The sequence below is a fragment of the Acipenser ruthenus genome, chromosome 10 (genome assembly GCF_902713425.1).
Source record: "Acipenser ruthenus chromosome 10, fAciRut3.2 maternal haplotype, whole genome shotgun sequence".
NCBI classification, from domain to species: Eukaryota; Metazoa; Chordata; class Actinopteri; order Acipenseriformes; family Acipenseridae; genus Acipenser; species Acipenser ruthenus.
In genome coordinates, this window is record NC_081198.1 from 790,803 (window position 1) to 804,636 (window position 13,834).

Sequence of the window (13,834 nt, forward strand, 5' to 3'; positions counted from 1 at the left end):
TCCGACAGGGCATATGTAAAGGCTTGACAATGCAGGTTTATTTTTCGATTCCATTATAAAAATGCAGTATTATGCGCACTGCAGGGCATGCAATAGAGCTGTAGCTGCGATCTGTTTGTTCTGAATGCAGTGCTGCTGCACTCCCAAACACTGGCATTTGCAATCAGAACTATAGGAACTTACAGTCTTTGTTTTTGTGCCAGGGCTTATTTCCGCAGGAAAAAGAAAGCTTTACAAATTGGGGAAGATAATAGTTCAGAGCTGAGCACAGAATAATGACTCTCATACATCCCCTTTTAACAGAGGAAAGTTCTCCATGGAACATATTGGATTTTGAAGGGGCTGCAATGCCAGCGACACTACTGGCAGCTGTGTTAACAGAGAAGGAGCTAGCTTTGTACAGCGGCACAGTTATTACATTTCTCCAGAGACCATGACTCATTAATCAAATATTCATCCATCTCTGTAAATACACATTGAACAGAGCATCCCCTTAGAGGAGAGCACCCCCAAGTACAAGCGCCCTTTCATGTTGTGTGACAAAATCCTGAGGACACGCGGTCAAGCTTTGCATTTCTAATGCTCCATGTACCATTGGTTACCCATTTCCCAAAACAGAACCCAAATTACGGATTAGAAAATGAAAATGATGCCATTATATCTGCATACTAATATTCTTTTTTTTTTTTTAAATAACACTGCAGACAGTGAGTCAATTCTTTAGCTCCCTGTTTGCCATCAAACAAGTAACTTTTTCCCATATGGATGGCTAAACCCAAGGCCATGCTCCTATTAATACAGGAATCTGTATTTAGCATGGAAACAACAAACCATTGCTTAAACTGAGACGGATCAGAGAAATTAGCCATGGAAACATTACATTCTGCAGGAGGATATTTTCTTTTCCGTCGGACACAATTACCAATTGTATGTGTGTGTTTGCATCTGCGCCGGTTAAATGGAGGGTAGAAATGGTTAGTACGTATGATTAGTTTTTAATTCAGTGCATTTGACTGTGTCTGCAAAAAACAGCTACACTGAACACAGCATCTCTTTAAAGTTTAGTGGCTTGCATTTGACGCAAGGAGAGAAAATGTTTTTTACAATAATGTAAACACCTGGAGGCAGATGTGCAATTTAAAAAAACACAATAAAACTTGCAGGCAGAAATATCACAACGCAAACTTCGGAAATGCAAATTCTAGCAGTTTTATTAATTTAATAAGCAGGAAAAACAACATTTACCACAGTCTTTATTGCAGCTGTAGTGAATATTTAGCACTAATGCCGATTCTGTGCTTGATTTTGCTGCAGTTCTGAAAAAGCATGTGTGTGTTTTTTTGTTTTTTTTCAAATATGCCTTCTATCCCATTCTAGTAAGAGATCACACAGAACACAATGCCTGCACATCCTAGGGTTCATTTAACAAGCATAGGCAAACAAGGTAGTGTAGATACAATACATGAGGTGCCAATATATACTGCTACAATGAATGAATGTGCACAATAATTGAGTGTGTGAACTTTGCATTACAGGACACGGCACTACAGCTATCAGTGATGGACACAGAGGGCGTACATTTCCCTGCACTTCTAATAGCAGGTGCTCACAGAAGACGTTTTGACAATGTGCTTTAAAATGCCCTGTTGGACGATAAACATTCTACAGAGAATTCCTTTATCGCGTTTGCCATTAAGAAGCTCGAGCAGCACCGGCTTCCTTACTAACGCATACAGTGCAGCTTCATGCGGTTCTTTATCTCACATTTCATGCTGCGATGAGATCAGACCACTGTTTATTTATACAAACAATTACACAGTTCACTTTGTTCCCTTGTATTATAATTCAGCTTGCCAGAGTAGCTTGCACCTTCCATGCAGAATGGGTTGCCGAGTTCAGACACACACAAATACAAATACACACAGACACAGACACACACAGACACACACAAATACACACAGACACAGATACACACAGACACAAACACACAAATAAACAGACACACACAATCCATCAGAATTACCCCCATTTTCAAAGAGGCAGACATGGCTCATGACAGGGTACACTTCTTTCAGTTATACACAATGTCATGTTAAACATGTTAAACTGTTTATTTTGAGCACAGCAAACCGTTAGTAAAAAAAAGTTAAGTATTTAAATCATCAGCTTCCAAAATAAATGTTACCTCCTATTTGTTTGGTTTTTTTTTGTTTTTTTAAAGGAGATTATTTAATTTTTTTTAAATCATGTAAATGTTACAAAACGAGAATCCAACACCTTGAGAGTGCAGAACGCAGCTTGGATTTTATTACTTGGTTTTGTAAAACACGTTTTACCTCTTTAAAAAAAGAATTCAAGAGTGAATTAAAGACCTGAGTGAACGCTTTGAAAAGGTGGCCCAAAGAGCTTCCTCCTCGTTCCTCTGCACTGAAGAACTCCACAGTCGTGTGCTGGTTGTATCCTCACAGCAAGACAAAATCTCCTGAGCTGTACTGTGGATGCCTGGGTTCCCCTTCTGAAGTCGATTCACTTTGTTCATAATCACGCCCATGGCCTTTTACGAAGGTAAACGCTGGATACTTCTCTTTAGATGAGGGTTTGAGCACCTGCAAAAACACATTGAAATATAAAACACATGCAAGAACACGTGCAATCAATAGAACGATTTTACTACTAACAAATAAATAAAACAAAAAACACTGAACAAATCAGATACTAAATCAAACTAAAACAGCAGCACTTTCCTTAAACAACTGCTTACAGCGTCCACTTTATTAGGTACTTACTGTGTTGAAATGGGAGTTATTCAGCTGTCTGCTGTAACTCAATAATGGCAGTGTCTCAGAACAAGCTTGGTCAGACAGCGCTGTGTGAAAAAAAAAAAAACTCCCATTCGAAGACTAATGGCGCCACCTGCTGGACTGCTTAGATTTTGTTTTTTACAAAAGCCTTTCAAAACCTACCAGTATTTGCACTGGCTGATGGCTGCTCACTACAAAGAAGGACTAATCAATTTAGTAAATCTACTTCTGCATGGGTAGTGTAGAGATTTTTTTAATTTATTTATTTTTTAAATAGGACACCTATTTATTCCTGTGTACTTACCTTTGATATTTCTTCACTGATCTTTTCAAAGTCTTGTACACTTCTTGAGTAAAACCCGATGGTGCAGCTTGGGTCCAATTTAGTAAATGACATTTTTTTAGGCGAGGGACAGTGGAATGACTGTAGGAACATGAAAACAACAAGTTCAGAACACAACAAGCATGCCTTCCTTTTCTGTAGAACTGTTCTCATACAAATTGCTGTGTTGCTATAATTGTATTTTCTCCACAGTAAATGAGTGAGAAAACGTGGCCCACTTGAGGTCTTTCAGTTTCTCATCGGTCTTGTTTAATTTACTTTGAATACTTTGTTAGCGACTGGTTTCACAGACCCGGATTACTTGTGGACTAACTCATAGCCACTAATGGTAAAATGCAGGAGACTTTTTAGAAATTGTTCAAGAAGCCTAATTAAAGTGCAAAGTGGTCTAACATTTTCCCATATGAGTGCCTGTTGTTTCTAGATCACTGATTACTGACCAAAGATGTACATTCTCATACCCTGCAGATTTCATGCAGGTAGGTATATAAAGGATATTCATGACAAATCTTGAGGTGTTCTAATAAATGTACACACTGTTGTATATGATCAGTGTATATATATATATATATTTGATTGCAGTGTACATGCAGACACGTGCTGTAGTGCTGACTAAAGAATCCGTCGACCAAGGCGACAGCACTTCTTCCTAAAACTCTTTGCAGAAGGTTTCTATTTTGAATGTTGTATCTGAACTGATTTTCAGAAGTTTGAGGACACAGCTGCAGTAGTATTCTGCAGTTTGGCTCTTTGCTCTGTAATTGAGCTTAAGCCCATTTGGATTCAAACCTTTAAGCACTAAAAGAAACTATTACATTCACATTAGTGGGTGAGCTCTTTGTAATTTTCTATTACCTCGAGTGGGAAACCGTTCATGCTGACATCTACAAAAGACTGGCAGTAATGAGGATCCATGTAAATCAAACTGTCATCTACAAGGACAAAACAAAAGACAAGTTATTCAAAAAATCATCTTATTATTACAATGCATATGATCCAATTTCTATGCAGAGAAGCAGCTGAAAACATGAAACCAGCATTTGAGCTCCCTGGCTGATCCGCAAGGCTTGAAGGATGATTCCTTTTGCGGGACAGATTAAATTATGCAGAATCAAGTATGGTTGTATAAGCAGATTTTTTTTTTTTTTCGAGAGTAAAAGGACTGTCAGTTAATTTTTTTCTGTGAGAAAATTACTTTTACAAACATGCAATTATACTCTTGAATTTGCATATGATAAATGCAATCGGGAACTGCAGGCTGACAGGGAAAACGTATTGCTTGTCATTTAGACATTAAATAACTCAGCACTTCAAACTGGGAACATGTAAATGTGTAAATATTGACTGCCAGGTTGCACAACTGAAGGCTCCTAAGCACTTAGGAAGGTGATGAAGATTGCCTCCCTTTATACTGAAATGAACAGTATGCATGCATCTTATGGAAATCAATTACAACTGCAACTTGGGAGGTTTACTTTTGATGAATGGACTCGGTTTTGATGGGTCAGATCAAATCAAATGAGTGCTGTTTCAACCGTTGTGAATACCAAATTGGAATGCATTCATGTCTTACTGATCTTTATTAAAAACATTATGCACAATGATTTCTCTTTCCCCAAAACTAACCTTGAAATCCAACAAAGTAATACGCCTGTTTAGGCTTTCCACCAATGATCCCAATGCAATATTCGAGACTTAAAATGCCCTGTAAACAGAAAACAAAACTGTACATCAGAAGGACTTGCACATACCCTACAGTATGTCTGCAGCCTAGCCGTGTTAAAGGCTGATCTCAGAATAGCTGGGTATGAGGTGTGCTTTGATGGGTCACCTCCAAGGGGTAGAGGTGTGTCGATGAATCGGGATACTTTCTTTGCATGATGTATCGTATCATAAGAGGTGTGTATCGTGACGCGAGACCCAAAGCACTACACAGCTTGTTGTAACTGAACAAATGGTTCTTGTATGAAGAGTGTGTTTTATAGTTGGTGTGAACACATACTCTCCGACTCGTTTCATTTTTGTCTTTTAACATAGTCGTCCACCATTAAATTGATCTTATTATGCATCCCAGTAGCCCAGCACATGTCTCGTGATACATATCGTATCTCGACCTGCATATCGCGATGCGTATTATATTGTGATATATAACAGATAGACAGACAGATAGACAGATAGATAGATAGACAGATAGATAGATAGATGCAGTTCCAGTACATGCTAGTTAAACTGTACCTTTACAAAGTCAAAGTACTCCGGGTTGGTTTTTTCTCCACCGAGCCTCACGGGTATAAGGATAATTACAGCTTTTCTGTCGACTCTGGTTTCAGTTTCTGGGCCCTGAGCAGGTTTCTGGAGGCTATCAATAACATCAGCACTGTAAACTGGAAATAATGCATTTAAAAAGGGTTGTGCTAGGGTCATTCATCACTCTGAAACTAAAACAGTGCATAGCATTACCACTTACTTCCTGGCATTCTAAAATAAGTTTGTTATATAAAATAATACAGAAATGCAGGGTCTCAAATGTAATATTCAGCAGGATATCAAACTACAGAATTTAGATAGAAACTGTAGAGTAGTTTGAGAATGACAAGAAGCAAACCAAAAAGTAGAAGGAAGCTGTCTCTATATTACATTGGTAAACTAATTGCCTTACTGGAATGCCAAAGGAACACTCCCAGTGCATTTAACTGCATTGAACACGGTGTTGTATCTGTGATTTTGAATGGGAGGTCAAGCAGGGCACCATGGCCAGAAATCCTTCTTCCAAAGACGCTCGTTTTTTCATACCTGTGCAATCCTGAGCAACGTATACTGTTATGCCTTGTAATGCAGGGTCTGTTGCTTCCTTAACAGCTTTTCTGTGAGAAATAAAGGTTCAGATTAAAAACCCTATTGCATCAAACAAAAGGGCAATAACATTATTTACACAGTTACTCAGCGGATAGAATTAGTGATTCGGCTCAGTCACTGTGTACAGCAACAGGATGTACAGCTGTGACAGTCCTCTGGTAAGTCTTTAACTATCAATCCAGATGTTTCTAAAAGACAGCATGGAATAACAGCATCTGTTGGCTCCTTGCTATTATAACCGATGAGCAGCCTCTGTTCAAAAAGGGTTAACTTGTGAGTTATTTAAGTAATGTTTAAACACCCGTTTTGATGATATGCACGCTGTTTTAGATATTCAGGAAAACGATGGCTTCTTTAGCAGTAGTCTCAAGACATTTCATGATGAATACCCAACGACATGTAATAAATCAAAATACATACATTTTTAAAAAGGTTCTTTAAGTAATTAATGAATGCATCTTGGTGAGTAGAGCCCAGTATTTCAAACAGGGGTCTTCTTTTCCAATTATAACGTTGCTGGAGGTGGGAATTAAATATAGATAAAGCAGCTTGTCTTGGGGTATATCTAGTTTAAGTATAGTGTTGAACTTTCGTACTGTCAAAGAATAAGGCCATAGGGAACACAATAGAAAGAAATGCTGTCGAAGCTCATGTGTGCATATCAGATAGTTAACTGTGGGCAGCTATAAAGATTTGTTTGAGGCTTCAGGGTCTTTCCTTCAGCATCATATCACTCTGGGATGTTACGGGGATGGAAAGAAGACTCCTACTGCACAGCAGTTTCACTCATTCCAGGTTTTACTACTGGCTTGATTAGCCCCAGTGTATAGGTAACAAGCTCAGGTGTGTGTTATTAAACTCATAGTAAAACCAGGAATGGATCAAACTGCTATGCAACAGGAGTCTTATTTCCATGCCCGTGTTAACACACTCTTAGTTAATTAACCACATGATATGTGCTTCCCATCGCCTTTTCTGTGCCAGTCCCAAAATTTAGCAATCTGTATCAACTGCCCTATTCTGACCTGTATATGAACACAAGGCAAACTCAATGCATGTTTTTGAATGGTTAAGAGAAAGCAGCTGAATGGCGAGTGATCAGAACACACCTCAGTATGTGGGCGACCACGGCTGGCCCATACCAGTCCCCAGCTGACTTTCCAGATGCGTGCCCGAGCTCAATGAGCCTGTGCACACCAATCTGCGCCGCAGGACAGTCCGCAAACCAGGACACTATTTTGCGGTGATGAACACAGTTCAGGTCGGTGCTTGCTTCCTCCGCTCTCCCAGGAGCTGGAGCGTGGCTTTCTGGAGGTTTCAGTCCCTGAAACGATGACTCTAAAGAGGAAACAAGCTTCCTGGCTGCACTGGCGGTCCACGACTCGGTGTCCAGTCCGTCCATCTTTAAGGCATCAGACCAGGTCCAGTCTGTAATGAGAACATGCAAAGGACAGAGACTACAGCAAATGTGCAACCCTGTGATTCCTGGCTCACGCAATACAAGCACTACCCGTTTAGTGGGGGATACAGTTTGGCTTGGGAATGAAGAGCTGGCTGGAAAAACCTGGCCCAGAGAACAGAGAGGGCACTACATAGGGACCTACTTTCACAGCAATGAAATACTTATACTGCAGCTTCTGAGTTTATATTTCTTCGAACTATCTGTTAAAAGGAGATTTTGACTAATTAAAGTTGTAAGGAAATAGTGCTATTAAGGAAAAAACGACGACCTGAAAACGTTCCCAGTACTGCATTTCAATTTTGCAGCTCTGCGGCGCACACAATCTCTTTGTCAGCATCCGAGGGGGCAGGTAGGTGTGGTTCTGGTTGTAAAAGTTGGACGGTACAGGTTATACTGCATTAACACTATGACCTTGCAAACTGCCAGAAAACCTAATTGACCCATAAATATCTTTAAGTGGCCATTAGTTCTTTTTATAGGCGATGACTTCTTTGATGCCGTATGTCGGTTCAAACGGAGGAACACATTTAAGCTCAAATATTGTTTTCTAAATGACTGCACAAAATCAGCTATAAATCTCCCGTCCCGATCCACAGCCCTCACTGTCTAAAACAAACCCCTTCATTTACCAGTTTAGAAAGTAGCTAGCGATTTGATAAAAAAAATAAAAAAAATAAAAATAAATAAAACCTCCTATGTATCTCCTGCAGAAGGCTTTGAAGTTTAAGCTTTAAGAAGGCTGCACCAAAAAAACACCCTCCTGTCTATTTTGAAGGAATGCAGGAATCGCAGAGGTTAATACTGCAAGCCTCTCTACCCAATCTCACCCAATATCTTTCTCCAGGCATGGAAATAAGACAACACACCTGATCTTATTACCAATACAATGCGGCTCATCAAGCTTGTAGTAAAACCTGGAATGGGTGCAACTGCTACGCAATAGGAGTCTTATTTTCATCCCTGTTCTCTATTAAGAGCACTGTAATGAGAGCAGAGGGATTCCGGTGGAATAATTCTTCAACCTGCTTTCACGATTGGATTAGTCTGGATATACAACTCTTACACAGAAGTCTACCTCTGCCTAGGAGATGAAGCACCAGGCCCTGAGCCAGCAGCATCTGCCCAGTCCTGAGCGTGCAGCCCCAGCCGCAGTCTGAGGTGAAGCTGGAGCCCTGGATCTGAGGGAACTGCTCTCGGTACGTCAGCCAGATTCGAGAGGCAAAGTCCCGACGAAACTCCACTACGCTGCCGATAACAAGCTCCCTTTCCGAGGCCTCGTCACTGCAGCTCCCCGCGACACTCTCCACAGAGGCTTCTGACATGGAGGAGGAAGACAGGTTAAACAAGGGCTTCACAAGCTCCTTTCTTTCAACACCAGACCCACACACTTTTCACATGTCACAGCGGCCCACTATAGCACTTCCTGTAAAAACACTACAGCTAAAGTAATACTTTATTATTTTATTTCTTACTGCTTTCATTATTTGCCATGCTTACTAACTATTCCTTTAAGCAACGCTACGAATGGCCTCCTCTCGTTAGTAACCTTTCTTATGAACTCTAAAGACTCTTCTAGGCTGACTGGGAGGAAGTGAGATGAGGAAGCATGTCAGCTTTGTGCTAAACAAGCCGTATTTAAATACAAATAAAAACAAATAAACTACTGTGTTCAAAATGTGGTATATTGCTGTGCAAGTATCACAACTGTTTGGAATTTCACGTATTTTAACTTTTTTAATTTGTTACTTTTTTACTTACCTTCTGCCTTAAAATGATAACATTTTCCCAACAGAAAAACAGGCGAATTCCTGCTAAAATATGTCTTTGTTTTCAGAATCCAACCTGGAAGATTTAAAGGAGACAAAGGCTCATTATTAGTATCATTACTTGTAAAATGCACAACAAAGAACAGCATGGTGCGTTTTCAGAAGTACCCTGTAAAAATGACCTGGTCAGATTAGCAGACAGACAGGAAACAGAAGCCCATTGTTAATTCACGCCTAGCAGACAATGGTCCACAACACTGTATTAAAGACGTTAGTTCTACCTCTGGACGCTGGCAACACAGGACGCAGTATCTGTTTGCTTCAGAGTTTAAGAGATGAAATAACCCTGCTGAATGGTGCAGTTGTATGCGTGCGTCTTTATGACTGTCTGTCCATTTCATTAGTTACTTTGGGATTAAGTTTTTATAAACAGTAATTACTTACGGGGGGCTCAATCCAACAATTACAGCAGTGTATTATTTTCCTGTTCCACATGACAGCAGTATAAATGTATTTTAAATTAAGAGCTAACAGAATGTAAACGTGAATTTCAGGCTTTTTTGATTATGCAGTGGTGTGTTCGGAACTGTTTGATTGAAAATCATTATAGGAACCTAACGCATAGCGCGGAGCAGTATTTGTTACTATTATTATAATTATTGAGTCTGTCCCTTAGTGTTAATATTGTTTAAATGTTATCAATAAACTACAAGCCACACGTACACATCTACTTACTGTATTGTACATTGTGCCATGCCGACAGAAACATCGATTTCAGTTTTTCCACATCGTCTCGTTCATTATTTTCCATTGTTCCCAATTAATAATTGAATCCATCACCGCGTTCTGTGATATTGAACCGTGTCTGAACATTTAAACAAAGAAAAGTATTTTAGTTTGATTTTTCACCAACAATCTTGCACTTATCCTGTACATACAGTACACTTTGCAAAAAAATAAAAAATCCTGTTTCCAGATCATAAAGATACGTGTTAATAACACGAATACAAAACTGATGTCTAATGCTGGCTGTGTAAGACTGAAGGCTCACTGAAGTTATTGTAGTTCAACGCTCCAGTTTTGACTTCAATACGGTTTTGCGCCTGAACTTCATTGCCAACAAAACAGCAATATATTTTCTTCTTGTGAAACACAGTAAGCTGTTAGTTACAGTGTAAGTCTGGACTATTCAATCACTCCTAAAAGTAATGGAAATGGCATGCAAATAAACTATACATTTATATTGTACAATTGTAGCATTATTGATAGGATTTCCAACATCAAGACCATTTAAGCCTCCTCGGTAGCTTTGCTTGTCTCAGCTAAACCCCTGAGTTTGATTAAGTATTACATTGCATTCCTGCAGTACTAAAGAACGGTCTAAATTATAACGCTACTGAAATTAAACATGATTAACCGACTCCCCGTCGTAACTATGTACTGTATAATGGTTTTTTGTTATTATTGATTTGTTTTTGCCAGTTAGTTTTGCTTTCTAACAACACGAGTACGTTTACATACATTTCCAGCGAGAGAAACTTGAAAAACATTCTTATTACTTACAATAGCGTGTTTACATTTTGAAGCGGTACAGCGCTCTCACGGTGTTTGCGTCATGACGCACGGACGTGGAGGGTGGGGCGCAGTCCTATTAGTTTTATTATTAGTCTGTTTTCAGTGCTGTAGTTGTGTGGAGAAAGGTTAGGGATGTGTTGTGATTGGAAATAACAGCTCATCGAAACAGGGTGCGTATCCATGGCAAAAATACAGTAGGACCGTTTGTAATAATGGAAAAGAAGCTCCACTGGAAACCGTACAGATACGTCTTATGTGTTCTTGGTTTGTTTATATTCCCCGTTATAAACCTGCATGCCACTGTGAGCCAGCAGAAGGAGGTTATTGCATTTTTAAATTGTGTGAAACATATAGATGATATTAAAAAAAACAAAAAAAAAAACAATAATAATTACAATCAGCAAAATGTATTCTGCTTAAATATTACTAAACGGCCACATATATAGGCTATAAATATTAACTTACATACATAAGAATAAATAAGAAAGTGTATTAACACAGTGAAGTGGCAGCAACAAACAGAATGGCTAAGTACTACAAAGGCAACATCACGCATAATTACAGTGCAAGTAGCTGTCCTCCCTTCAGTGTGAAAAGCTCTCCCCTAACTTAATAAATACATTTTTTTTGTGTGCATGAAGTAAAAAAAAAAAAAAAACACTTTGTTTTCGTTCTCTGTGCATCTAAATCAATAACCATTAGCTGCATTACTGACACACAACCGACTCTTGATAACAGTCCTCAAGTAGGGACGGTCCGGCAGGGACCTCCCTCATCACTTTTCTTGACACAGGTCTTAAATCGTTTAATGGACAATTATTACTTGTAGAACTTGATATCTGCACTCATGAAAATGGCTTTATTGTGATGGGTAGTGTGTGAGGGACACAGCACTGTGTACCCAGACTTGGGTTCATACTATCAGAACAGCAGTAGTGGTATAGAGGGGTAGTAACTTAACAGAACCAAGTAAGACTTCAATAAAGAACTGCATCTGGGGTGAACTGAAATCTCCTCTCGGAATTTACATTGATTGCCTTCAAGGAATCCGTCAATAAGTGTTTATCCCAATAGAAGCAGGGTGTGGACCCACTACCTATACATGACTGAACAGCTGCCAGGGCTATATTGACTCCCTGATCCGTTAATTAAGTTGTAGAGAGGCAGTAATCATCACTTCTGTTCTGTCTGGTACAGGTGCTGTGTATTGCCCAAAGACGTGGTAAATATACAGGCACTTGGGCTTATATTGCACATTGTCATAATAAGGCAAATCAAAGCTCTTAAAGGCAAACCAAGATAGCTATTAAAAGAAGAAGAGAATAAACAGGCTGTTAGTTAAGACTTTAAAAGAGAAGCTATCATTGTAGGCAGCCCTAAGAGTGAATTCAGGATCACAATTATAATGTAATGGGAAATTAAACAGGAAAAAAATAAATAGCAATACTACTACTACTACTGATAATAATAATAATAATAATAATAATAATAATAATAATAATAATAATAATGATGATGATGATGATGATGATGATGATGATGATGATGATGATAAGAAGAAGAGTATCATCATCACTGGCAGTGAAGCAGTTGTGTCACATTGCTTTAAACACATGCCTTTGTATCCAGTTGTTTTAAATCTCCTGTGCTTGAGTATCAGTGCGTCAGTCAATGAGCAAGTCCCTTGACTGCTGGGGAGGAAGTACTGCATGACCGTATCGTTCTGGAAGCTGTCTCTGCTGATAGTCAGATTGGAGTGCTGGAGTGTGGGGTGGACACGCGCCACCCAGCTTATTAGCTAGTGATTTCCTATTCTAGCTGAGTGTTTCCCTTTCACAGGCAGGATATGAATCATGCATTACTGTATTAACCCTCCTGTGATGTCCATAGCATTGCAGGATGAGAAAACACCATTGAAACACATGCTCTGCATGAGCAGATAAGCCTCACTTTGGAAAGCATGATAACGCTGGATCAGTAGCAGTGTTTTATTCCAGATGCTGCTATTAGTAGGTCACTTAAAAACAGGGGATTATTCCCATTGCTTGTATTGACCCAGCAGCACAGTGTGACGTCGCTCCAGGGGTATGAATGGCATGACTCCCTGCTTTCTACACTGCTGCTCGTTGTAGTCTGGGTCATCGCATGCTCAATTAAAACAAGGGGCTGAAGGGCTGATTAGGGTCTTGTGCCCTGATGCAGTGGCATTGCTCCTGTTGACTCAGTAAAAGGAGTATAAGGATGAGATGCTTATTAACTGTTTCAAGGTTAGCATGCTGTCTGTGCTTGACACAAGTAACCAGTTTTTGCACTGACTAGCTGCCTTTAATAGCACACAACGATGCTACAGTAGCAACATTATGTAAACTGAGGGTGCACAGCACCCCCTATGGGATAACATTGGAAGTTGTGCAATGCAGAGAACATCATGTGGCAACCCTACCAGCTGAATGGTCGATGCAATACCTTTTCTACACAATTGCGTCTTAGACATTATAATCATGTACTGGATATTTTCCGAAGTGTGTTTATAATGTCTGATTTGAAGTTTTTGTTTCACCTTTTTTTTTTTTTTTTTTTTTTTAATTTAGTATAGGACGAATCTTAAAAACGCATGCAGCTAAACAACGCCAGTGTCCCACCCTCCCCCTGTTTAACAAAGCGGAAACTCAGCCACTCCGCGTGGATAGTTTTACTTTATTAAAGTCTGACCTCTTGGTGACCTTTTAGAAAACTCGTTTTTACAGATACAGTGAATTGTTTTTGAGGTTTCAAAAATACATAACCGCATACCGTACTTACTCAAAAACGGTCTGAATTCAAATGGTCTTGTTTTACTTCTACAGTATCACAAAACAACCCACTTTCAAGACACAACAAAGGGATGTATCACGTAGCATTTATACTTTACTTGCACTGCGATTCTTGAAATGTATTTGTTTACGACTGTAAGTCGCCCTGGATGAGGGCGTCTGCTAATAAAATAAATAATAATAACATCTGTGTTTATTACGGCAAATGCCGAGCCCGT

At 39.4% G+C, this 13,834-nt stretch overlaps 1 protein-coding gene across 5 annotated transcripts; it reads right to left on the reverse strand.

Annotated features, from left to right (window-relative positions):
- Window positions 1-1,189: 1,189 nt before the first annotated feature.
- LOC131696779 (cysteine protease ATG4C-like) lies at window positions 1,190-10,860 on the reverse strand. Of its 5 annotated transcripts, none has more exons than XM_059031415.1 (11): window positions 10,792-10,860; window positions 9,964-10,093; window positions 9,221-9,304; window positions 8,538-8,774; window positions 7,110-7,428; window positions 5,938-6,008; window positions 5,380-5,528; window positions 4,771-4,849; window positions 4,000-4,076; window positions 3,106-3,225; window positions 1,190-2,606 (listed from the first exon to the last, which is right to left on the reverse strand). In XM_059031415.1, exons 2-11 carry the CDS (start codon window positions 10,037-10,039, stop codon window positions 2,463-2,465), a joined length of 1,356 nt encoding a protein of 451 aa, XP_058887398.1. In that variant the 5' UTR covers window positions 10,040-10,093; window positions 10,792-10,860; the 3' UTR covers window positions 1,190-2,462. The 5 variants fall into 5 exon arrangements, with proteins under 5 accessions (XP_058887398.1, XP_058887396.1, XP_058887397.1 ...); XM_059031413.1 differs by having other exon boundaries at window positions 8,526-8,774; XM_059031414.1 differs by having other exon boundaries at window positions 8,538-8,777.
- Between the last annotated feature and the right edge of the window lie 2,974 nt (window positions 10,861-13,834).